We start from the raw sequence: 26,738 nt of genomic DNA, 5'->3' as shown, positions 1-26,738 counted from the left end.
CGCCGTATGCCTCAATTTAGTACATACCAAGCTCTAGCTATAAATCTTAATCTGTCGAATTGACTTATTATATTGGTATATTATTTATTTGTAAGAAACAGATAAAACACTAATTAACTAATTGAGGCTTGTAAAGTATATAATGCATAAGGGAATATATTTTTAATATAATTTACGACCTCCACTAAACGCATGATCTACTCATACTCAAACGACAAAATATCTGCAAAAGATACACAAATACGAGTATAGCGCCAACCGCGCGCCTCTGGGCTGTAGCTTATTCTTTGAACCTCGTTGTGGTAAATTAACGTACGATCGCAGTGAGCGGAGTGCGGGTACAGAGACGCTGAGACGCTCAAGGACACATCAGCGACTATCGTCTTAAAACGGAAGATAACGCAATTGGACGGTAAGAATTTGCATCATTACGGGGTTTATTTGGTTTGAGGAAAGGCAACACTAGGTGTAATTTCCAACATAAACCGGATGGAGTACACGGGCCAAAAAGTGTGTCCTCATGAGAAGTCAAAGTGGGCGGTTGCATCTCGTTCTAATTAGGGTGACCATAAGTCATATGTATGTGGGATATTAGGATAAGTTGGAATGTATAGTTTGGCCAAGATCTTTTTTCATTCATGCATAGGAAGTCAGAGAGAATGGATATAGTTTTTTTTCTCCTCTGTAAAACGCTTCTCAAAACCTTACTTAATTTAGTCGTTATAAAAGCTGTTACTGATGACAGACAGACTGACAGACGGACAGCGGAGTCTTAGTGATAAGGTCCCGTTTTTACCCTTTGGGTACGGAATCCTAAAATGGTAACTTTTTTTCATTTGTAGTCTGCCTCTTTCGCACTCATGGTATGTTCATATACGTAATGGCTTCTCTTTTGCACCCTTCAGCTATTCTTTAAGCGTTAAGCGTCATCGTAGTTAATTGCACCCTTTTTTTTATTTGCCGCCTTCGTGTACTGACGGAAATGTGTGTTCAACTTATATAGAATATTATGTATAAATGTGTCTGTAATATTTAAGGATTTTGGATTTAAATTTGGCAATTATATAGCTCTCATTACGTGCACAAATAAATCATTTATCTATCTATCTATCAACCTAATAATTAAACATGCCGAAATAAAGATATACTTATTTAGGTAAACTTATTTTTACATTAAGTAAGTACGTAGGTAATAAGAACTCTGTAAGGCCGATTCACATCGTGCCGACATCATAGTCACCCTAATGAGTTTGACAATGTTTTCTTGTATTTTTATCGTAAACTTTAATAGTTGAGGCTTACCTGTGAAAAGATATACCACAATCAACAAAACTTTCACTTCTGCAACCTTTCACACAATATCTATATCAATATCTTATCTACCGGAATGACTTTGGTGCCTTGGAGTATGGGTCGGCCCCTTGTCTGGGATGCTACTTGTGTAGACACCCTGGCGCCGTCCCACATTCCGGGCACCAAAGTTGATGCTGGTGCGGCTGCATCTTCAGCCGAAAACCTCAAACGTCGCAAGTATGCTGCCCTTGGCAGTAGCTACTTGTTTGCGGCGTTTGGGGTTGAAACCCTGGGGCCGTGGGGGCCAAGTGCGCGCCGACTCCACAAGGAGATATCGGCGCGTCTTATTGAGGCTTCCGGTGACCAGAGGGCTGGTCACTATTTCGCGCAGCGCATCAGCATAGCTATACAGCGCGGAAATGCGGCCAGCCTTTTGGGCACCATACCACACGACCTAGGTCAGATTTTTTATTTGTAAGTTTTTTAGTTTAGGTCATTATGTTTTTAGCTCACTTTATTGTTTTAATAGAAAATAAATATCTTTTACCCATTTTATACTTTATTTCGCAAATAAATCTTGAGCGCCGCCATTCATGTATTTTGAAAATTTCTTTATCAAGTTGGGGATACCAATTAATATTCAAAGTTACTACAATGTCTACCATATTAAAATTAATGTATTTTTTGTTGTGCACATGCTTGGTTAAATCAGTTAATAATATTGACATTATAACTATTTACCAATTACGTAACAGATATCAAAACCGCACTCTGAATATAGCACTTAAATAATATAAGAAGGTATTTAATTTTAGTGTTATTGATATAAATACTACCAAAATGGTATTTTTTTAACATTGGCAACATGTGCGAGTGGGACACCGCGACCCACTTTTGCTATCTCATGTGGACCGTTTTCTCTAGTCTGGTACGAACACCTTTCTGGCTCGGTGATAAGGTTCAATTTAGTATGGCAAAAAAAGTGACAGCTCGCTCCTGTTTAGGGTATAACTTCATGTTTCCAACTTGGTGGAATGTCACCTGTCAAAAATATGCAGTTGACAATATTAAGAAAGTAACCTAGAATATTATCACTAGAATGTGTCAAAAAGGAATATGGAATAGCTTGCTACATATTATTAATCTGTGATATGGAATTCCATCGCATCCTAGTGCAGAATCTATGACATACGATAATACATTCTTTAGTTCCAATAGTGAGAACGGACTGTTAAAACGCTGCATGTTATCATTATCAATATAAGACGGGGGAGCCAGTTCAAGACACAGGGAATGGAACAAATGGAGGAGCTAATTTATCTAAAAACATTTCGGCTACTGGAGGATCAAGTTTGGTGGCGCTATTTGCTACAAAAGCTCCTCTAAACATTCTAACCTTTCTCCAAACTTCTGACGGGTGAGTACTAGGGCTTAACCAGGCCTCCTTCACTCGCTCAAAGCCACGCGCTATATGCCTACCGCTCGGCGTATCGTCGACGATATAATCGACAGAGGGCCGCCGAACGCCCGCCTGAGCGCTCGCACCGCACGTTTCCCGCGCTTACGCTTCGAAATGCCGAAACCACGTAATTATTGTGCAGTAGATGGGTGTAAAAGTCAAAAAACAAAAGAAAATTTGTCGTTTTTTAGGGTTCCTTACCCAAAGGGTAAAAACGGCACCCTATTACTAAGACTCCGCTGCCGCTGTCACCAGGCTGTATCTCATGAACCGTGATAGCTAGACAGTTGAAATTTTCACAGATGATGTATTTCTGTTGCCGCTATAACAACAAATACTAAAAAGTACGGAACCCTCGGTGGGCGAGTCCGACTCGCACTTGGCCGGTTTTTTCATTTCCGAGAGACGAAGAAAGGTGAGTAGTATTTTAAATCTATCTTTATGAATTTTGTCACTATTTATTTCTTTGAACATAAGTAGATAAATCGTAAATTAAGGAGTTTTTGAGTCAGGTATTATAAGTGTTGTTTTTAAATATTTGATTGACTAATATAAAATATGGTTGATTCGCAACATTCGTTTTATTACAATAATAACATAACATAAGTAACAGTACAACCCTAGCGCATTCTTACGATGACGCGTTGGCACGTGGCTCGCGCGGCGAGCAAGGCAGTCTCGACTCTTTGTGCGCATACTTATGGTACATTTCTTCTCGTCCTGAGCAGCAGGTATTATTATTAAGATTTTGTAGGCTATTATAGCGTAGGTATTTTCGCTTTCGTATGGGAATGATGTATCTGTTACGTAGTAACTATTTATTAATCTGTGGCTTAAGGATGCACAAAAGGACCAACTGTCAACTTTCTTCGTCTTCAAAAACTGTTTTGAGGTTTTGCTATGCCATAGTAATTGCCGTACACCGCTATGGAACGGACGCCGCACGCGCTCGCGCCGCCTTGCGCGTAGTAGTCGAGTTTTGTTAGGGAGTGAATCTTCTGTACCTACTATTATATATTCTGTGAAATAGGGGTTGGACTAAAGCAAAGGGGGTGCAGGACTTAGAAAATTTTTGATGGGGTTGTTGTTATTATGACACCTATTTTTTATGATGCTATCGTATAGAAGACGCTAAAATAAGCAAGTTTTGTAGAAAAAACTTTTTCTCTAAAATCAAAAATGGCCGAGATATTGGACCTGAAAGTTGAGCCGATTTTTAGGACATAGAAAAAGTTCGATGGGTGTTGTTGTCATTATGACCCCTATTTTTTATGATGCTATCGTATAGAAGACGCTAAAATAAGCATGTTTGGAACAGTAAATTTAAGTAACAGAGACAAGATAGGTGCGACGACGAGCGAAGCGAGAAGGAGTGTAATAGGTTGACCGCGATGATCGCGATCAAACAGAGCGCGAAGCCGAGCGAGCGAAGCGAGCGTGCCGCGGCAGCGGCCGGCGAGCGCCAGAACAGACATGTTATTGTACCTACTAAAAAAATTCTAAGTCTTTTTTTGCACCCCCTTTGCTTTGCCAATTTTGAAGTCTATTATCTCGGTCATTTTTGATTTTAGAGAAAAAGTTTTTTCTATAAAACATGCTTATTTTAGCGTCTTCTATACGATAGCATCATAAAAAATAGGGGTCATAATGACAACAACACCCATCGAACTTTTTCTATGTCCTAAAAATCGGCTCAACTTTCAGGTCCAATATCTCGGCCATTTTTGATTTTAGAGAAAAAGTTTTTTCTACAAAACATGCTTATTTTAGCGTTTCGAATGAAATTTTTCTAAGTGTTTTATGATTCCTGTATAATTTTCACTTTTGGTCAAAAAATTTCTGTCCTTATATTGCGCCCCCTTTGCTTTAGGCGGACCGAAATAGGTTACAATTATAAATCATACACGATTTTTTACATTTTTTTAAGTAATATAAACAAATTTTTGGAAAGCGTTTTTCAATATTTTTCAATAAAAAGTCAAGATTGCTTCCTTCTAATTGTGTTCTCCTTGTGTTGTTTGTTGTTGTTCTTCATCTTGTTTGTTCTAATGCTAAAAAAAAACCAGCCAAGTGCGAGTCGGACTCGCGCACGAAGGGTTCCGTACCATTACGGAAAAAAAACAGCAAAAAAATCACGATTGTTGTATGGGAGCCCCATTTAAATATTTATATTATTCTGTTTTTAGTAATTGTTGTTATAGCGGCAACAGAAATACATAATCTGTGAAAATTTCAACTGTCTCACAATCACGGTTCATGAGATACAGCCTGGTGACAGACAGACAGACGGATGGACAGACGGACAGCGGAATCTTAGTAATAGGGTCCCATTTTTACCCTTTGGGTACGGAACCCTAAAAACTAACTATATTATACATCAAATAATTCTATGTTTCTTGTTTTTTTAGGGTAAAAGCGGAGTTGGACTGCCCTGTTTCTACTGCAAAGACCTCTTCGACAACATTGAAGCATTACGCACACACCAAAAAGAACACAAGAAAAGTGACATGAAGAAATCTTTGAATTCCTTTAGTCCTTATAGTCTTGTCATAAATGTGGACATAACAGACTTAAAGTGTACTTTATGTGACGCTAGCTTAAATACTTTAAAAGACTTAAAAAGTCACTTAGAAACAAAACATAGTAAAAAGTTTTACACTGAGTACGAAGACAGAGTAATGCCATTCAAAGTACCCATGGATAATAATTATATTTGCCAAATATGTGGTCTAAAGTTGGAGAATTTAGGAACAATGGAAAGACATATGAACGGACATTATAGAAATTATATTTGTGATGAGTGCGGTACGGGATTTGTAACTAGCTATAGATTAAGAATGCATATTAAAACTATGCATGTCGAAGGTAGTTTCCAATGTGAAACTTGTAATAAGGTGTTTTCATCGCAACTGAAGCTTAAAAGCCATATAGATACAGTGCATAATATGGTAAAGCGCTTTAAATGTACTAAATGTTCAGAGCGGTTCACCGGTTATTTTAAGCGACATCAACATTTAGTTGCGATACATGGTGAAGCAGAATTAGAATATAAATGTAATGTTTGTGACAAAGTATATGCAAGAAGATACATGTTATCTCGACATATGAAGCGAGACCATTTGGAAGAGCGTTATTTTCAATGTGAGATATGTTCTAATAAATTCTTTGCTAGGCGAGATTTGGAATCGCATATGGTTAAGCATAATGGGGCTAGGACTTTTGAATGTACGGTGTGTAAAAAAGCGTATGCGCGGAAGAAAACGTTGACGGAGCATATGCGGATACATAATAATGATAGGAGGTTTTCTTGTGCGGTGTGCGGGCTGGCTTTTGTACAGAAATGCAGTTTGAAAGGGCATATGAAGAATAGAATAGAATAGAAAACGTTTATTGTAAAAATCTACATACAGCACCATACAAATTTAAAAAGAAGAAGATCTTATACACTAACACGTAAAATTACAAGTAGCTTATACTAACATGCAATAATTACAATATTGATGCTGCTATAGAGGCTACAAATGGACACCACTCAGCATATGCTCTAACATATAGGTATATGCTACAGCGCTGGTCTTCCGTGGACGCATCATTCTGAGTAAATATGTTAAGCGAGGTTTAGACTAGGAAGAACTTGCATGCAATTTACGTTACATTGCTGACTACTAAGGTAAACTGCATTCAAAATGTTTATCAGATACCGCAATGTAATGAAAATTACATGCAAGTTCTTGCTAGTCTAAACCGTTGCTTAAGCTTTGGAGAAAAATGAAGTTCGGAGAAAGTTGTTATTATTATTATTTATTTATTTAATAAAATACAGAGTATTCTTACAATAATCATAGCCCCGCAAAACTCACGCAAGGTCATCAGTCTCTAGTTACATATGTACTTAACTTAATTTTATAGTAGTGCAATTACTACAAAATATTGAGGTAGTGTATTTTTAACATAGATTACTATGTATTGGATATATTTGCTAAAACGGTATCATTTTATATCAATATTATATTAAATTTTTGTCACAAGCAATCTTGTCTTTTTTAATGACAATTAATCCCTGCTGTTGCCCGCCGTGTCGGTAAAATATCGTGACATATTATTTCGACATTTAATATTATATTCATAAATATTATAGGACAATTTTTACACAGATCAACCTAGTCCCACAGTAAGCTCAGAAAGGCTTGTATTGTGGGTACTGGACGACGATATTCAAATAATAATATATATAACTCAATTAATTTCTAATAATATATATATATCATATAGTTATATATAAATACTTATATACATAGAACATCTATAACTCAGGAAATTCGTGATGAATGATGAACACGGAAATAAATGCCCTTACCATGAAAAACATGCAACACTGGCGCACGTGTGCGGCAGTTTGTAGGCATAGATATAAATATTGCAGTTACTTTAAAAAGCTCGTATCCCGTAACTTGTGTGGTGTATTACATTGCGGGCCGAATTATTTTGTATAATAAAAAATTTCATTGTATTTCTAAGCAAAATCTATCTCAATATATTTCTTAGGTCCTATGCTAACCACTGTTTAAATGTTCGCCCGTATTAAATTTACACAATGTATATGAGATGCAAATATGTACCTCAAGGACAGACTAATATCCCTTGTTTGTGGTAAAATTAATTGCAATCCTTCACTTGATTTAAATAAAATGCATATTTATGTTTTATAACATTTTATTATTTATTTAAACATGTTTTACATATGGAAATATACACAAAAAACTATACCCTGACAAAAAAATAGGCGTTATGAAATAGCAGTCACAAGGTTTTGAGTAATCAATCAATATATTTTATTTCAGACCATAATACAAATGGCAGGCAATCTTGTACAGATGTAGTGCATAATAATTTTATAACATTTAAAACTTTCACGTTTTGAACACATATTAAATCACATTTACAAACGGGTCTATCGCTAATTTATTTTCCATCGTATTTTGACGGAAACTTACGAACGTCTCTTGCTATTTCAGTCAGTCTCAGTACAAAAAGTACTGAGGTTGACTGAAGTAGCATGACAAATACGAACGTTTCCGAGAAAATACGATGGAATACAATTATGCACTACATCTGTACATATGTTGTTATTAGAAATGAAATGATAAATGTTTATTTTCAGGCAACTATTGACCCATAGATAAATATCTTAAAACTAACATACATATGATACAATATATCTTAAAAACTAAAAACATACAGTTTCCAAATGTGCCAAAATTTTATATATTTTTCTGCTTGTTTGTGTATTGCTTATAATAACAATATTTATTTATAAAAAACATAAAGATTTTATTCTTTAGACCTACCTTCATGTTCAATGTCAACTGACATACAAATCAAGTAACCTTACAACTATATTTACAACACAAATCTATATTAACATTACTATAATATAATACATACTTCATTATCAAATGGCAAAGTGTTCGGAGTTATTCTAAACACCGCCTAAATAGTTTGATTTGAATTGCGGTAGATCTGATTCCTTCAGTTCTTTAGTTATAAATGTTTCACTCACTTTGTTACCATTAGTACGGTTTGTCACTAGTATGTATAGTTATATGACGGGTCAAATTACTCTTTCTGTTACTAGCAAAATTACAGTGCTCACACTTGTAAGGTTTCTCGCCAGAATGTACTCGCTTATGTTTATTTAAATTATTTTTAAGTGCACAAGCGTAACTACAGCGATCACATTTGTATGGTTTGTCACCAGTATGTATCATTATATGACGGTCCAAACAACTCTTATCGGTACTAACAAAACTACACTGCTCACACACGTAAGGTTTTTCCTCATGTTTAAACATATGTCGTTTTAAACAACGCTTACTTGCACAAGCGTAACTACATAAGTGACATTTGTACGGTTTGTCACGAGTATGTATTAATATATGACGTTTCAAAGAACTGTTATTGGTAGTAGCAAAACTACAGTGCTCACACTTGAAAGGTTTTTCAGCAGAATGTACAATTAAATGTTTTGTTAAATTACCTTTATGTGCACAAGTGTAACTACAGTAGTTACATTTGTAAAGTACGTCACCAGTATGTATTTTTTTATGACGGTTCAAACTACTCTTATTGGAAGTAGCGTAACTACATTGCTCACACTTGTAAGGTTTTTGTCTAGTATGTAGCATTCTATGACGGTTCAAATTACGCTGACTGGTAGCAGCAAAACTACATTGCTCACAGTTGTAAAGTTTGTCCCCATGTGTAAATATATGTTGTTTTAAATAAATCTTATTTGCAAAAGCGTAACCACAGTAGTCACATTTGTAAGGTTTTTCATCAGTATGGATCGTTATATGACGGTTTAAATTACTCTTACTGGTAGTAGCAAAACTACAGTGCTTACACTTGAAAGGTTTTTCACCAGTATGTATCGTCATATGACGTTGTACTTGACCTTTTTTGGCACTAGCGTAATTACAGTGGTCACATTTGAATGGTTTTTCACCAGTATGTGTCATCATATGAGATTTTATACCAACCTTTCGGGCACAAGCGAAACTACAGTGGTCACATTTGAATGGTTTCTCTTTAGTATGTATCACAATATGATGAGTTTTCATATGATTCTTATTGGCATTAGAGTAACTACATTGCTCACATTGGTATGTTTTCTTTTCTTTATACATTCTGCCCTTAGTTCGTTTTTTGCTAATCCTTAAAGATTTCGAGTCTGGTTTCGTCCTTCGGTCTTCATGTTGAATTCGCCCTGTAAATTAAATACTACATGTAACTTTTATAAAACTAAACAAAAGTGAATATGATAGCAAGCTATAATTGGATTATTATAGTACCACCAATACATTATCATTTGGAGGCAGTTTTCGTTATGCTGCGTCTAAGTGCTGGAACAATTTGCCGCCACCAGTAGTTAACTGTAAGTCCCTGGCGGTTTTCAAACTACGTTGCAAGGCTTATTTACTGGACCTCCAAAAGGAAGTAACGTACACTTTTGGTTGAGTGACCTGCTCAATAGATATTTAAATTTAGCACTTTAGTTAGCACTTTTTTATCCACTGCGCATTGCTCGGTTTTGCTATCATGTCCTATATGTAATAGTGTAAATGTTTATACTGTCCTTAGCTAGATACAATTACGGCGGTGGCAGAATAACAGCGTCCGTTGCTGAAAACCTTTGGGGCTGCTGTGCCCCGAAGCCTTTTTGGCACAGACATCAGCTGAGCCACCTTCCCTTTCAATTAGTTTGTAAGCATTATCGTGTACTTTTATTATTTACCTATGTTACAACTTCTTGAATAAACGTCTTTTATTATTATTATATTATTATTATAATTTACTTTACCAATATAGTTGCCACCACATATATAGTTACCACCAAGTTCTTACTAGTGGTAACAACTGAGATACCTTTTTATTCTCACCAGCCCAAGTGGTAACAGCTGAGAAAATTAAATCCCAGTAGTTACCACCTCCATTTTGGTGGTAACAGCGGGAATTTTAAATTCTTACCAAAAAAAATTCTTGTTAAATTCTGACAAAAATACCTACATAAATATAAATCGGGTTATTTTTGCCATCGACAGCCGATTCAATAAACTGCTCTATAACTAAACAAACCTTTTTAAATAAGTTTGGGTTTTTTTTATATGTAATACACATAACACAAAGTACAATCTTACCTACACTACATCTACATACCACTAAACTAACTAACTAATAAACTATAGTACTCGTAAAGGCACACACAATTAAACATAAAGTTGTAAATTTAGAGCTGTACCTAAGAAAGGTACATTATGCTAGTAGCGACCAACTCCAAAGTTGGACCCCAAGGACCAGTCTGAAAATCAGCGCAGACGATGTACATGCTGAGATGCCCTTTGCCTCATCATAGATTTAAATTATAGTTATTATGTTAAGTTGATAACTTTAAGTTTATTTTTGTATTACTAGCTTTTTTTTCACAAATTGTATAATTCATAATTTATTGCTTATTATCAGGTGGTACAAAATAGATGTTACATTAGGGTATATTGTTTGCAAAGGTGTGGCAATAAAGAATTTTTATATATTTATTTATTATTTATACGTTTCGAACTCTTCACCCGTTGACCACGAACGCTGTAAAGAGTTCGAAACGTCGGGATGTATTATAAATTCAATATACGCGATATAATCCGTTTTCATAGTTTTATTTCATGAGTAACTATCGCGGTAACCGAAGACAATATTAAGTTTTAATTTATAAAATAGAAATATGGTCAGATTTTTTCTTATCCAATTATATACCAACTATCCAAGGCATCTGAGTAAGTGTCGAAATATATAAATAGAGTCAGATCAAGCTAAATTGGCAGATATTTTGATAGCACAGACTGTGCAAGTGTTATCTAAACGTCAAAGTCCTAATTAAATATGACGTTTAAATTAACACTTGCAGTCTTGCCTAATCGGCTCTTTAATTGCTAATAATAATGGAATAATCTGATGTACAGGGAGGGCCAATGATAAATGCATTTTAAGGAAAGATGTCAATACGAAAAGAGAATTTATCACTGGCCCACCCTATAGTATGGTCAACACTTTATAATTTACTGTACCAAAAGGGTACTTATTCTCGGTTGTCAATAAGAACCTATTTCCATAAGGCTTCAATTTGAAATCAACCTTATCGACAACCAACAATATGATACCTTTTAGTTGAAATGTCACATTTGACTGCAAAAAGTACCCAATTAGCTCCATGCATGTTGTCCCAATGGACAGATGCCATAAGAACCAAAAACTGCTCCATGCATGAATTTATTTTTATTTTTGGATTCATAATTTATATCGTTGGAACACCGGAAATGATAAAAATACTTTTGTAAACCTTAACATTATTTTATTAAAAAATATTTAAAATGTTGAAAATTTTTGAGCGGTTGAAACGCTCATAATTTTTGGCGCGAATTCGACAGAGCGTGATGACGTCACACGTTGGGCGGTCCAACTGACGTTTGCTACTAATGACAGTAATCTGTCGAACGCGTGACGTCACGTGGCGTTTCGAGCGTTTCGCTCACTAGCTTTTCGCGGGTAAATTTTTGTATTTTTTATTTATAATTTTAAGTGGTAATTTAAAAACGGAAATGCATTTGTAACATGATATAACGGTAACAAACATCCGAATAAAACATATTTCGTTCAAATATAAACTTCATGCATGAGGCTAATTTGAAACCTGAAATTCTTTTTCATTTGCTTTCTGCAAAGTTCTTTCTAATGCTAAAAAAATGAAGTATAAGACTGTCAAATAACAGCATCATCATCTTCTTTGCATTATCCCGGTTTTTTGCCACAGCTCATGCAAGTCTAGGGTCCGCTTAGTAACTAATCCCGTGAACTGGCGTGGGCACTAGTTTCTACAAAAGCGACTGCCATCTGATCTTGAGGCCTTGTTGGGATTAGTCTGGTTTCCTCACAATAAGCGACTAGTAAATATTAAATAATATTACGTACATAAGTTCTGAAAAACTCATTGGTACGAGCCGGAGTTTGAACCCGCGACCTCCAGATTAAAAAGTTGCATGTTCTTACCGCTAGGCCACCAGTGCTTCTACTTTGTCAAATAACAGCAAGTAATAAAAATGGAAATGGTATTTTTGGTGAGATGGGCAACTGTTAAACGCCTGCAAGCATTTAAGTCTGAACAAAGTGAAATAGGAACCAAATAATATACCTGGAGACACTAAAAGCTTTTTGGGCTGATGGCACTCCTCCGGGCTGACAATAATTTCATCTTTCACATCATGCTTGAGGTACAGGCCGGCCTGCGCAGCGGCCGCGCTCACACCACAGTCCTCAACCTTCACCATATAGTCTACATTCTCGGTCTGTGCACTCTCATGAACCTCGCTGCTCTGGCTAGCATGCATCGCTTTGCTGTCACAAATACCATCCTCAGGTTCTGTCTTAACCTCACCTATCACCATACCGGTCTGCTCATGCTCCGTATATAGGCCTGCGGTCTCCCACGGAGGAAAAATACACACATTGGATTGATGGAACTCCTCGGGCCCAACCTCAATCTCAATTTCCTCTTTCACCTCATGTTTGAGGTGCAGGCTGGCATCGTTCACGCCACAAGCGACCGCGCTCTCCGATTGGGGGCATTGGGGCTCTGCCTTCACTGTACATGTGCGCGCCGCCTGTGCCTCGGGCTGCTCGTGCTCTGTGTATTCCCACGGGGGCTCCGCCTTCACTCGCACACACTCTACACCCTCCAGCGACATTATCAACCGCTAATGAACACGGATACACGTTGCTATTCTACTAAAACACGCCGATGTTCACGATATTAGAGAAAATACATTTACTTTGACAGATAATCTTAAGGTGAAATAAAGAATTTCGAGGTAGTCTCGTAATACATTTACAATTATTACTTCTGAAAGGAATACTTAGACTTTCTAAGATATTGTCATAAAACTACGATTCAAAATAAAAAATATTATTCCCAATTGGGAATAATATTTATTTAACGTTAAACAATTGTTTAACGTTTTGACTATTTTTTTAAGGCTCTGGTCGTCTATGCCAGTCTATTGTTTTGACACTTGACAATGAATTTCAGTGTTGCCAACTCGGAACTTGAAAAAATGCCAGACATGCCTAAATTGTGCCAGAAATATGCTAAATAATTTTGAAATGTGCTAAAAAAGATGCTAAAATATTATAGGTAACTAAAAACCAGCCATTATGACATATGACATGACGAGACAATTTTTTCCCACAATCTGATTGACAATTTAATTGGTAACGCGTATGAAAAAAAACTCGCGGTGCGGTGCGGTAGTCTGTTACGACTTATTATAATTCCTCGTATGCATAAAATTTCCTTTGACGCTTGTGCCATGGATTTTCTATCACTGCCAAGTAGGTTTCAAACTTGGCTTAGGGACATAATCACTTGATTCACTAAATTATGCTAAATAAATAAATAAATTCATTAATTAAGGACCAACTTGGATCAATTTGTGTTAGTGACAGTTTTATCTTAAGGCTAATGTTAGTATATACATAATTATTTACTGACTAGCTAACTATATAAAATTCTAGTTTCTAAAATAAATAAGTAAGCAGATTCTCTCAAAAACCGGTTTAAAGAAAATCTGCCCACTTACCTATTCCTGCGCACATGAATCATGCAGCAGTTATTTATATATAGGCTATCAACCCTGTCCGCAATCATGGTCAGGATGCTGTTGGAGCTGGCCCGTACTCTGCGCACCATGGATGTGGCTCGTTTGCGCATCGTGGTGTAGAAGCAGTCTACCCGCGCTTCCGCGAACATCCCTGACGCGCTACAGAATCTGGGCAGCCCCATCAGCACCCTGTACGCGTTGTTATATTGAACGCGCAGAGCGTTGTACCGTTTATACGTATAGTCCGCCCACAGGCTGCTTGTGTAGAAACTCGTACAGTAGGCTCTGAACAAACAGATTTTGACTTCTTTAGAGCACTGAGCAAACCTGCGGGCTATCATATTCGCTCTGACGGACAACGCTCTGCGCTCGCGCTCAATATCGGCATCATCCTTAAGGTCAGCGTTCACCAAATGTCCTAGGTATTTAAATTGGTTAACGATGTTTAGCGGTTGCCCATTCAATTTAACCGATGGAAACGCTGGCGGGCATTTACCCTTGACCTTAAAAATAACGCATTCGCTCTTGCTGACGTTGTAAACCAACCCATGGCTCGCCGCGTATCGTTCACAGATAGATAGATAGTGCACCATGTCGTCGGCGTAGCTTAAGTTATTGACGTACACCCCATCTATGTGACAACCGACACGGGTGCTGCTCAGCTCCTCTATAAGGGCGTTTACGTATAGGTTGAATAGTTTAGGCGAGGTCAGCCCGCCCTGCCTCACGCCGCATTCGAGCCCTTACGGTTGCGAGTATGCGTCCGACCATTGACCTGGTTATGGTACCAGTATTTAAATATACCTTGCACATCAGCTGGCATTTTGATCTCATCCAGCTTTTGGCACAGAATGTCATAATGTACCAGCTAAAAAAGATGCCAGATGCTAAATGGAAATTTTCGATGCCAGAGTGTGAAATTATGCCATATCTGGCACCAATTATGCCAAGTTGGCAACACTGGGGTTTTTTTTTTAAAACTACTTGAACGTGACAATTTTTAGCACAATTTGACAAAATTGTGTGGTTCGTACAAAAATTGATTCGATTGACCTTGACCGTGATCACAGAATAAGTAATAGTTACGGAGTTATATCTATCTTTGGTAATAGTATAGTTTGTCAAAGGACTGTCTCATTTGAAACATAGACAGAGAGAATCATACTATTGTCTTACACTAGTACTAGCACCCAAAAGAAAAGGATAAGTGTAGTTTTTTTGTTTTTATTTACTGACAAGATTTGCTTGACCAACTATACTACCGTACAGAAAAGAAACTACCTCTCAAAACCCAACTGCCAACTGCCTACAAAACCCAAATTTGACAGTGATTCAGGGACGAATCATGCTGTCCCTTTCTTATGTATAGAACTATCACTTTCAGCTATTTAGGGTTGTCAAAATTCAAGTTATTATCTTATGGTCATACCACACCATCGCACCGCACCGCGACCTTGGAGCAGTTCTAGAGGGCCCTCCACACTTGTGTGCGAATCGCGGCGCGAAGCCGCGAACGAGTGTGGAGTCTAGTTCGCTAATCAGCGGAATCGACTCCACACTCGCGTTCGCGGCTTCGCGCCGCGTAGTCTGGAGCGAGCTTAGGAATAGGTAGTACTGGCGTGGGCTTCCACACTATCGCACCGAACCGTCAAAACGGTGCGATCCTACCTAAAGGGCCCTCCACACTCATGCGCGAATCGCGGCGCGAAGCCGCGAACGCGAGTGTGGAGCCTAGTTCGCTGATTAGCGAACTAGGCTCCACACCACACTCGCGAACATTCGCTCACGAGTGAGGAGGGGGCTATAGAAAAAGTTATGTTTTTACATGGTTTTTACACGTTATTTAAAAGTAATTGATTTATTTAACATAATTTGTGATTATTATAACACCCACTTGCTTCTACTTAATAATCTTAAGTTCATAAAAAAATAGCGTTATATAATATTAAATAATGACATTTTCATTAATAAAAATCACGGAATAATAGCAAGATATAGTTTGTCAAAGGAGTGTCTCATTTCAAACATAGACAGCGAGAATCATACTATATTTGTCTTACACTAGTACTAGCACCCAAAAGAAAGGGATAAGTATAGTTGTCCTGGTTGTAACTGACTGACAAATTGGTTTGACCAACTATAGCAAGTAAACCTCTTTCATCAGGCTGAATGCGCTAGGAGTGCGATTCCCGCGATGCCGATGCAAAAAAATTTATCTGTCACTGTCATTGTCAGTGTAGATTCGATACTGTCGGTCGTACTTGATGGGATATATATTTTTTGTTTTGAATCGTAGTTTTTTGAGAATTTCTGAATTGTTCCACCCCAATTTTCTACTCCATTAAAAAATAATCATTGTATATCTTCTTAATTCATCAGACATCAAGAATCAGTGGCCCTCAGGGTCGTTACAATAATATTTCATCGTCTCTCCTTTACTCTGGCAAAGTAAAAGTGTGCCATATAGTGAACATCGACATGTTTTAATAGGACAGCAACGTGTTTCCGTGTTTGTTATCGCTTGATTCGTTCGGTAATGGAGCCTCCAGTGATGAAGGGTGCAGAGTGTGTGTTGGTGAAGGCGGAGCCCCCGTGGGAGTACACAGAGCAGCCCCAGAGCCCCCAGGCCGAGCACACAAGTATGGTCAAAGCAGAGCCTGAGTCAAAGAGCGAAGAGGATGCCATCCTGCACCTCAAACATGAGGTGAAAGAGGAAATTGAGATAGAGATTAGCCCCGAGGTGTATCAGCAACCCAAAGTGCCACTAGTATCTCCAGGTATTATGATTGATTCCTATTTCACTTTTTTAGGGTTCCGTACCCAAAAGGTAAAAGCGGGACCCTATTACTTCGCTGTCTGTCTGTCTGTCTATCCATCTGTCAATAGGCTTTATCTCATGAACCGTGATAGCCAGACAGTTGAAATTTTCACAGATGATGTATTTCTGTTGCCGCTATAACAACAAATACTAAACCATAATAAAATTAATATTTAAATTCCAAATCGGGCCGTATGTTTACTAGAGGTGCAACGGATAGTTGTTTGGCCGGATACCGGATGTTTGGCCTGACCATCGGCCGAATATTATATAAGCTCGGCCGAATTGCACCTTCCCATATGAACGTAGTTCCACTCTCATTCTTAAACTGTGTTCGATTGTAATGAGACTTGCACATACAATGACATGAGGTATATCTAGGTCTGAAATTAGTTTATATAGTTCCAGTTTATAAAACAAACGAAATAGAGAAAACAAGTTTTGTATGAAAAACTTAAATTCTGTGTATTTTTTTAACTATGGCATCTGAAGCTACATAAACTAATTACAGACATAGCTATACCTTATCCTATTGTTAGTACAAAGTTTCAGAGCAATCTAGTTAGTAGTTTTAAAATGAGAGCGGAACTACGTTTGTATGAAGAGCCGAGCTTGCCGGAGACCCTTTATCCCTTGGCTATCTATTTCATGCTGACTGTACATGCCCGATGCTTTTCCATTGTTTACCTTTTTTTGTTTGTTTTAACTTGTTTTATTAACATGTAGTATTTACCTTACAGGGCAAACACAACATAAAGAAGTGGCGCAGCCAGACTCGCAATTTTCGATTCTTAGAAAAACACTTATTCAGGGCAAAGATGCAGACGAGAATCCATACAAATGCAACTTTTGCGATTACTCTAGTACTAATAAGAATCATGTAAAAAATCATATTGTGACGCATACTGGAGAGAAACCATATAAGTGTGACTACTGTCCTTACACTTGTGCCAGAACTGGTGATTTAAACCGTCATATGAAGATACACACTGGTGACACTTTTAAATGTGACTACTGTACTTACGCTTGTGCAAGTAAACGTCTTCTAAAACAACATTTATTTACTCACGGTGATAAACCTTACAAATGTAAACACTGCAGTTATGCTGCAAACAATGCCAGTAATTTCAACAATCATATGTTGATACACACTGGTGAGAAATCTCACCAGTGCAGCTACTGTTCTTACTCCACTTCCCGAAAAACCGATTTAACATGTCATATCAGAATACACGTTGGACTAAAACCTTACAAATGTGATCAGTGTGGTTATGCAAATGCCAAATTAGGTAATTTAAGACATCATATGAAGATACACACTGGTGAGACACCTCATAAATGCGAGCAGTGTGATTACGCTAGCGCATATAAAAGCAATTTAAAAGCTCATATGAAGAGAGTACATAAAAAGGACTTACCCTCGTCTGAATAAGGCGGTCCGCTCCGTTTTTAGCGTTTGCACTTGTGTCCGACAGAAACAAGTAACTATAGAAGTCTGACTATACTTCGGTGTTTTGGCATTAGAAAGAACTTCGCAGGTTCTAAATCGTGCACTTTTTGCGGTAAAATTTTGAGGTAAATTGTAATTATTGACCATGCTACATTAGTTAATTCCTTTATTATTAAGAATTAAAGAGCCCGATAAAAACTGCACGTTTACTTCTGTGTTCTTTCTAATGCTAAAAAAACGAAGTACGAGTATAGACCCAACGGAAATTGTGCCGCGAGCGACTCAACTATACAGTGCGCAGCTTCACAACGTCAAAATATCTCCGTAATAACACACTATGACCGCTAGGTGGCGCATGCGCGAACAGGCGTCCGTTCCGTAGCGGTTGGTATCGGTTCGCAGCAATTACTACGGCTAGACCTCAGAACTGGGGGCAGCCGCATGTACTTGTAGCGGCGCGACGACATCGCGGAGTGAGTCACGCCTGCTAATACTGGTGGGGTCGAGTGCTATGGGCATACAAAATAAATAACTTGTTTTGTAAGTACTTACATCGTTTTATTTATACTTTCTCATTATTAAATTAATTGTCATGGGGGTTAGATCCACTCGGTCGCCGGGCACTTGCGACCAGGAGTCGGCCAACGGTTTTTACCACCCTAGAACAGTAGTCATACCACGAGTTCGCACTTGACATTTGCATTAGCGACGAGTGAATTCGATCGCATTCCCTCTATCGCACCAATACATTAATACGAGAGACATGGACTGCGATCGACTTTCAGCAGTCGGTAACGTAGACCTGTTAAAGGCCGGCAACGCACTTACTTACAACCAGTCTGGTGTAGGCGACGGTAATCGCATACCATCAGGCAATTCGTCTGCTAGTTGGCCTCTTGTACAGTCGCCATCAGATATATACATTAGATAGAGTGCGTGTTCAGATATTTTTGATCACCTCGGCCGCTCCGATATATCTGATGACGAGTGTACCATAAAAAAAGAACAACTCGTGGTACGCCTACAGTAAGACTTCCTTTTGCAAGCAAGTCCACGGCCAGCGCGGCCGAATTTCACCTTCCCATACAAACTGAGTTTCGTTCTCATTTTGAAACGACGGGTTGGATTGTAATGAAGCTTTGTACCTACATACATCCATAAAGATACAAGGATAAAGATCCAACTTTTAAAACAAACGAAATAGAGCAAAAACAAGTTTTGCATGAAAAACTTAAATTCGCTGTATTTTTTTAACTATGATATCTGAAGCTATATAAACTAATTACAGGCATAGATATACCTTATCCTATTGTAAGTACAAACTTTCAGAGCAATCTAGCTAGTCGTTTTAAAATGAGAGCGTAACTACGTTTGTATGGAGAATCGAGCTTGCTGGGGACTCTTAAAGGGATATTTTAGAATTAGGATTTTCAACCAAAAGGGTACTTATTGTCGGTTGTCAATAAGGCGCTATTTCCTTATAGCTTCAATTTGAAATCATCGCCAAGCGACAATGTGGTACCTTTTGGTTGAAAACGTCACATATTCTCAGCTTGTATAATATACCTACATCGTGCAAAACTACCGATAGACAATAATAAAAACCGCACTAGTTCACGTCAAAGACAGAAGGACGGGCGTTGTTTATGACGTCATAAACGCGGCAAAATGGCCGCCATCCGTCAAACGTCGAGCGCAGAACGATGTAATTCCTATAAAAATTCCGAGGCATTTGCGAGATTCCGAGTCAATTTGCATGTGATGCAAATGTTATGCTTGGGAGGCCTGCTGACAATATCATAAAGTTAGACCAAGTTGTTGTAGCGATTTTGATATTACAGACTGCAAGCTTAACGTTAAACTTCTATGAAATTATGTTTATAATAACACTTGTACAGTCTGTGCTATTAAAATTACTGCCAAGTTAGCTTGGTCTAACTCTATTGGACTTTCAATAACTTTCGGATAACATAAAAACCCAAAAGGCAAGAAACAGATGAACCGATTTTGATAAAAAAATGTCTCAGTATCGCCGCTAGAAATCCTGCTTTTAATTTAGTGCTAGTCGGACTCGCGCACCGAGGGTTCCGTACTTTTCAATTTATTGTACAAAAAAATTCAAGTGTCTAGCTATCACGGTTCATACGATACAGCCTGGCGGCACACGCGAAGAAAACCACCATATTAGCTAGGCCGCTAGGGCCGCTTATATAGATCCGAGCGGATTCTAGAATTTAATTTAAATTTTAAAAATAGTTGTAGACCAGTAACAAATTTGAATTAATTTTGATTAACCTACTTGAAAACGATAGATACGACCTAAACTTCGTGGGAAAGAATTTAGAATAAATTAACATTTTGACGGGTTATGTCACTCAAAGAAAATAAACATGTCAAAACAATAGAAATTACTGATCTCAAAGGAAAAGATGTAAAATACATCGTTAAATAATGCTCAAACCATTGGAAAATAAAAGGTAAGTAACCAGATGGCTCAGGGCCGTATTAGGGTAGAAGGAGTTTAGGGAGAATTTAGAAATGCTAGCCAGAAAGTAAACATTTTAAATCAAAAGTTTCAGGGAGTAAATTGGAAGACGAGAATCAGACAGGAAGACAAAAACAGAAGCATGTAGGAATTATAGCAGATTGGAGAATCCAGAGGATCAGCCCGTGGGAGTAAGGACTGGGAGTTAGGACCCAGGTATGAGATGCTACAAGTTACGAAAACGTATGGGATTTTCATAAGTCAACGCATATTTAGGTACATACTTTTTTTGTCACGAATTGGGATTTCGTGTTTATTCGGACCAGAATGGTACGAGGAGTTCTTCAAACCTACTAAAAATAATATTGGTACTGATATTTAAGTAAAGTAAGTAAGTAAAAATCATTTATTGTACACAAAGATTTAGTCAGAAACAAAAATTATCTGGTCTTAAAAGTAGGAGACAATTATGTGCATTTATGCATTTACAATGAAGGTTGTACCGGTTCCTACACTAGGCGTAGCCTGTCACGTAGGTAACCAATCCAGACACGAAATATCACTGACATGATTTGTGCGTAATGCCAGTAAGACACTATACTTAAATTTAAAGAAGTTACTAATGAGTAGGTAATCACATTAATATTAGTTACATTAATCTAAAATTAAGACAAGGTGAAACTAAGACTACATACATAATAGTAATTGCATATTAATCTCGTGCACCCTAGTTGTCGTACTGGACTATAGCTAGAAGGTTCTACGGTACCTAATTACATACATACATACATATTATCACGCCTGTTTCCCGGAGGGGTAGGCAGAGACCACAGATTTCCACTTGCTACGATCCTGACATACTTCTTTCGCTTCCTTCACTTTCATAACATTCCTCATACACGCTCGCCGGTTTAGGGTGCTCTTGATCTGGCCTTTCTTCAGGATTACCCCGATCTGATCAGAGAAAGTCCGCCGAGGTTTACCCCTTCTAACTCCAGCTACTACTTCTCCCCTATACACGTTTTCCACGTGTCCAAAGTTTGGACCCCAAACCATCTCAACATATCTTTCTCAATTCTTATCGCTACATCTTCGTTCAGTCCACAATTTCAATTTCAATTATTTATTCATTAAATTTACATTTTATACGTCAGTAGGTATACAATTACAGATTAGATTAGATATTATACATTAAATAACTATTAAAATTTTGGTTTAATACTTATTTACAAAAATAATTCTTCAATGGAGTACATCAATGCGTCTTTGACTAATTTTGTTTTCATTTGTCGTACAAATGAAGCGTAACTCGGGGCCTGCTTTATTGCCGGAGGGATCTTATTATAAATCTTTGGACCAATGACTTTTTCCTTATCACCAGGCATCGTAAACTGCGAGCGAAATCCATTGAACTGACGTACTTTGACTTGACTTGACTAAGTAACAACCCTAGTACTTCAATGGATTTCGCTCGCAGTTTACGATGCCTGCTTATCACACAAGTGGTACCTAATTAATTAAAAAAAGCGAATTGATATAAAGGTATTTGTATCTACTCGTATTTGTGGTCGCGTCACGTAAGGCATAAGATTTTAAATTTTTTGGCACAAAGCCCGATAGAAACCAATAAAATTTTATGGTATTCGGATACTTTTTACCTGCTTCTGTAGAGCAAATTAAGGGTCACTAGCTAGGTATACAGTTGCGATACAGCATCGAGAAAGTCTAGTGAATTTAGCAATCGCAGTCCTTCCGTAAAAGCTTCTTACCTCGTACAGCTAAACTGAAGGCCTACCCTGAACACCGAATTTTGCGAATGGCGGGCATCTTTCGCTGACACTACTTACGTCTTGATAGCTGTTAGCACTTAGCAGTAAAAGAGAAAGATGCCCGCAATTTTCGAACTTCGGTGTTCGCGATAGGTCCTTGTGGAATGAACTGGCGCCAGTATTTCCGAATCGATACGACCTTCAAAGTTCAAACCTTCAAGAAAAAGAGTAAAATCCTAAAATCCCATCTTGAAGGCCGACAACGCACTAGCAACCCCTCTGTTGTAGCAGGTGTGCATGGGCAACGGTTGCTTACCATCAGGTGATTCGTCTGGTCGTTTGCCGCACGTTTGCAGATAAAAAAACCGGTTAAGTGTGAGTTCGTTTAACTCGCGCACCTAGGATTCCGTACAAACTTTCAATTATCTCATCACTTCATATTATATATATATATAGGTATATTTTTTATGATGAATAGGCAGGCGTTTGACCACGATCCCACCTGATGGTAAGTGATGATGCGGTCTACGGTGGAGCACGCTTACCTATGAGATACCTATTAACTCTTGCCTTGAAGAGCTCCAAATTGTACTCATGCGGAAACACAGACTCGGGCAGGGCGTTCCACTCCTTGGCAGTTAAAACAAAGTCCCGCGCCGCGTCTGGCTGTCTGTATGTTTGCGATAAACTCAAAAACTACTTAAACTACTGAACCAATAGAGTGATTCTTGAGGAAGGTTTAGGGGTATATAATTTGTTAAGATTTTGTGTAACCCGTGCGAAGCCGGGGCGGATCGCTAGTTGACTATAAAACACGAAGTATTTTTGACCAGTAGGTGCTTTTTTGGAACTTTTTTGTTCAGTAATTGGAATTTTTCAAAACTCACAGAGCCACTAATGTTAGGCCAGGATTATACTTGTAAGTTTTACTTACGTAAGTAGGGACACAGCTATACTACAGAATGCGATATGAATATCATTATCTCATTCTAACAAATAGCTTTGTCCCTACTTACGTAAGTAAAACTTACAAGTGTATCTTAGGCGTTAGACCAAGAAAAGTGCAACGATTTTGATAGCATACGCAGTGCAAGTGTGCTTTATCCATACTAATATTATAAATGCGAAAGTCTGTCTGTCTGTCTGTCTGTCTTGGTGTTACCTCTTCACGCTTAAACCGCTGAACCGATTTAGTTGAAATCTGGTATACAGATAGTTTAAGTCCCGGGGAAGGACATAGGATACTTTTTATCCCAGAACTCACCCCTCAAGGGGGTGAAAAGGGGGGGTGGAAATTTGTATGGGGAAATCAATAACCGCTGAACCGATTTAGATGAAACTTGTTATGGGGATAGTTTGAGCTGTGGGAAATGATATAGAATAATTTTTATCTCTGAAATCATCCCTTAAGGGTGTAAAAAATGGGGTGGAAATGTATAGTGTGGACCAATTTGGGGGTGAAAAAGGATGGATTAAAAAGCAGATTTGTTTAAGAATTAAGGTACCCAAATTACTAATTCCACGCAGACGAAGTCGCGGGCAAAAGCTAGTACGTCATAATTTCATAGAAGTGTCACGTTTAAAATAACATTTGCACTGCGAGTGCTATCAAAATCGTTGCAGACTTATCTTGGTCTAACCTAGATGTTTTTGAACAGATTTACAGATATTTGTTGTTACAGATCTATTTAGTGCAAATGTACACAATCTCTCAATTCAATTCAATCCGTTACTCGGTGAAGTCTGGGTAGAATTTAGGTAAATATTTAGACGAACTGCCAGCGCCTGTCACTGCATGAGAATACCTAGTCTGAAGGAATTTGCACTAAATTGTATTTACTTTTTATTTAAGGATACGTACAGTACCGGCCAATAATATATCACCTCCATGTTTTTACGGTATAACTTTTTTTATAGTTGTGAGTGACTTCCACCTCACTGCTGTAGGTAGTCTAGTAGTATTCCTTTGTACGGGCGATGAGAAAAATTGGTCTCATGTTTTTTCATAGAGGTTTTTTAGTAATATGCTGAGTATCCTATTGTAATTCTCAGTATTTCATTGTAATATTCATCATATATTTGTATAAAATGACTAGTAAAATATGCAATCTACAAACTAACCTATATTGTTTACTCTTTACAAGCTCATACAAAAACACTCAAAGGTGATACATTATTGGCCGGTACTGTATACATAATTAGGCGTGGAGTTAGTAATTTGGGTAGCTTATTTTTTATCCAATCTGCTTTTTATCGATTCCCCATACAAACATTCACCCCCCTTTTGACCCCCTTAAAGGATGACTTCTGGATTACCTTACGTCCTTCCTTGGGGATTAAAACTATCTCTATACTAAATTTCAACTAAATCGGTTCAGCGGTTTAAGCGTGAAGAGGTAACAGACAGACACACTTTCACATTTATAATAGTAGTAAGACTAGTTAGTAAGTATTAGCAAAGATATATATCTTTGGTATTGTATTAGTTTAACATTTTAACTTTAATAAAAGTAAGTTTTTTTTTTAAGTTGAACGGTTTTCTTTTAATCAGATAGTGTACCAAAACCTAGAAAATAAAAATATTATACTCATCGGAGTCCCACAATTCTACCTTTGTTTCTTTCTGGAGAGACTCATGCATGACAGTCTTCTCGAATCGGATTCTAAAGGCCACTTTGCGACAATGTCAGTGGATTTAGTATATCGGATGGTTTTATAAAACTAAAAATAAAAACGTGGGGCGTTACTATTTAAAATAGTTGTTTTACCGTTTACCTATGTGTGGCGTCGTAGCTTCCGAATAGATGAACGGATTTCAGTGCGGTTTATCTTTTTAGGGTTCCGTACCCAAAGGGTAAAAACGGGACCCTATTACTAAGACTTCGCTGTCTGTCTGTCTGTCCGTCTGTCACCAGGCTGTATCTCATGAACCGTGATAGCTAAGACAGTTGAAATTTTCACAGATGATGTATTTCAATTGCCGCTATAACAACAAATACTAAAAACAGACTAAAATAAATATTTAAGTGGGGCTCCCTTACAACAAACGTGATTAATTTGCCGTTTTTTTGCTTAATGGTACGGAACCCTTCGTGCGCGAGTTCGACTCGCACTTGGCCGGTTTTTTTTTGTCCGGGTATTTCTATTTTTTTCGTATTATACTTATTCAAATATATTCCACACACACAATTTTTTTAAACTGTAATCTTCTCCTAAAGGGAGGGAGGCGGGTCTCCTGACTAAAGGGATAAATAAAATATCAACAGTAATAGTTAATCCCAACAATTCCTATTTTTATTTTAAACTTTAGTCCTAACTTTGTATATTTTTAATAATCATAGCGACGCCTGCAACTGCAGGGGTGTTACATGTGCATTGCTGACCCTTTTAAATTTCAAACCAGCACAGGAGGCGTATTCTGATCGTAATAGCAGGTTATGAATTTGTTCTGGATTTGTCAGTATCAAAAGTGTAATTTCTTTAACCAGAAACGTCACTTTTGACATTGACAGATCAAATTCTTAACCTGTTATTGGAATCAGAATACGCCTCTGAATTTCAGTATGAACTCCCAGAATTACCACAATAAAGCCCTTTTATTGCGCTTTACCTTATTGGTCTTAACTTTTCAATTCACCGGTTACCATTACATAAATTTCCATAAAAACTCATAACATTTCACCTAATTGTCATAATCGTGTCATAACAATTATAGGCGGTGCTTGTGTGCGACCCTTTTGTGTAATACGAGCCGTGAAAGGTTTGTGTGTGTGTGCGTGAGCAGGTATCAGCTTGGGTGGCGACGGGGTGGAGAATTACCCGGTTTTGTGGGAGAACTGGGAGCTTTGGGGAGATTTTAGTGTAAAATTATAAGTCGATTTTAGTGGCCTAGGCTTAACAACAATTTCCAAAATTGTTATTGCTTTAAAATGTTTTGCTTCTTGACCATTTTATTATCAGCTAACATGGTCAAATTATAACGCACAAGTAAAAAGGTTTTGTGCATATAGTATAATAGGTATATGAAATGCTTGATATTTTACTGTCAGTAGGACATCGATTAGAGCTCTAATTCTGAACCTAGTCAATTATTTATTAAATGTTATTTAAGTATATTTAATTATTTTAACAAATTTTATAAACTAAGAGAACACAACATACAATCGAAGTTACGCTTTCATTTTAAAACATGCTATAATAATTTTCTTACAATTATTTTATTACAATTTCTAGCAACGAAAAGTAGTCCTTACCAGACAT

General features: G+C 37.6%; 3 protein-coding genes across 3 annotated transcripts; 2 read left to right on the top strand and 1 right to left on the bottom strand.

Moving 5' to 3' along the window:
- Window positions 1–1,387: 1,387 nt before the first annotated feature.
- LOC134752318 (gastrula zinc finger protein XlCGF26.1-like) lies at window positions 1,388–6,147 on the top strand. Its single transcript, XM_063687989.1, has 2 exons — window positions 1,388–1,663; window positions 5,161–6,147. Exons 1-2 carry the CDS (start codon window positions 1,388–1,390, stop codon window positions 6,130–6,132), a joined length of 1,248 nt encoding a protein of 415 aa, XP_063544059.1. The 3' UTR covers window positions 6,133–6,147.
- Window positions 6,148–7,479: 1,332 nt separating this feature from the next.
- On the bottom strand, window positions 7,480–13,217 carry LOC134752108 (zinc finger protein ZFP2-like). The gene is made up of 2 exons (XM_063687670.1): window positions 12,492–13,217; window positions 7,480–9,518 (listed from the first exon to the last, which is right to left on the bottom strand). The coding sequence occupies exons 1-2, from the start codon at window positions 13,042–13,044 to the stop codon at window positions 8,323–8,325; spliced, it is 1,749 nt and encodes a 582-aa protein (XP_063543740.1). The 5' UTR covers window positions 13,045–13,217; the 3' UTR covers window positions 7,480–8,322.
- Window positions 13,218–16,216: 2,999 nt separating this feature from the next.
- Window positions 16,217–18,636, top strand: LOC134752394 (zinc finger protein 239-like). The gene is made up of 2 exons (XM_063688103.1): window positions 16,217–16,733; window positions 17,515–18,636. The coding sequence occupies exons 1-2, from the start codon at window positions 16,493–16,495 to the stop codon at window positions 18,204–18,206; spliced, it is 933 nt and encodes a 310-aa protein (XP_063544173.1). The 5' UTR covers window positions 16,217–16,492; the 3' UTR covers window positions 18,207–18,636.
- Window positions 18,637–26,738: the final 8,102 nt, after the last annotated feature.

The sequence above is a fragment of the Cydia strobilella genome, chromosome 24 (assembly GCF_947568885.1).
Source record: "Cydia strobilella chromosome 24, ilCydStro3.1, whole genome shotgun sequence".
Lineage (NCBI taxonomy): Eukaryota > Metazoa > Arthropoda > Insecta > Lepidoptera > Tortricidae > Cydia > Cydia strobilella.
The sequence above is the reverse complement of the archived record's forward strand: the minus strand, read 5'-3'. Positions and strand labels throughout refer to the sequence as shown.

What these genes read in the sequence shown, in the direction of transcription:
- LOC134752318 (XM_063687989.1), top strand. Translation starts at nt 1,388, where the DNA reads ATGACTTTGGTGCCTTGGAGTATGGGTCGGCCCCTTGTCTGGGATGCT. An exon ending in AGGCTTCCGGTGACCAGAGG is followed by an intron (nt 1,664 to 5,160) that starts GCTGGTCACTAT and finishes TTGTTTTTTTAG; the next exon opens with GGTAAAAGCGGAGTTGGACT.
- LOC134752108 (XM_063687670.1), bottom strand. Translation starts at nt 13,044, where the DNA reads ATGTCGCTGGAGGGTGTAGAGTGTGTGCGAGTGAAGGCGGAGCCCCCG. An exon ending in AAAGCTTTTAGTGTCTCCAG is followed by an intron (nt 9,519 to 12,491) that starts GTATATTATTTG and finishes TTTAATTTACAG; the next exon opens with GGCGAATTCAACATGAAGAC.
- LOC134752394 (XM_063688103.1), top strand. Translation starts at nt 16,493, where the DNA reads ATGGAGCCTCCAGTGATGAAGGGTGCAGAGTGTGTGTTGGTGAAGGCG. An exon ending in AGTGCCACTAGTATCTCCAG is followed by an intron (nt 16,734 to 17,514) that starts GTATTATGATTG and finishes TTTACCTTACAG; the next exon opens with GGCAAACACAACATAAAGAA.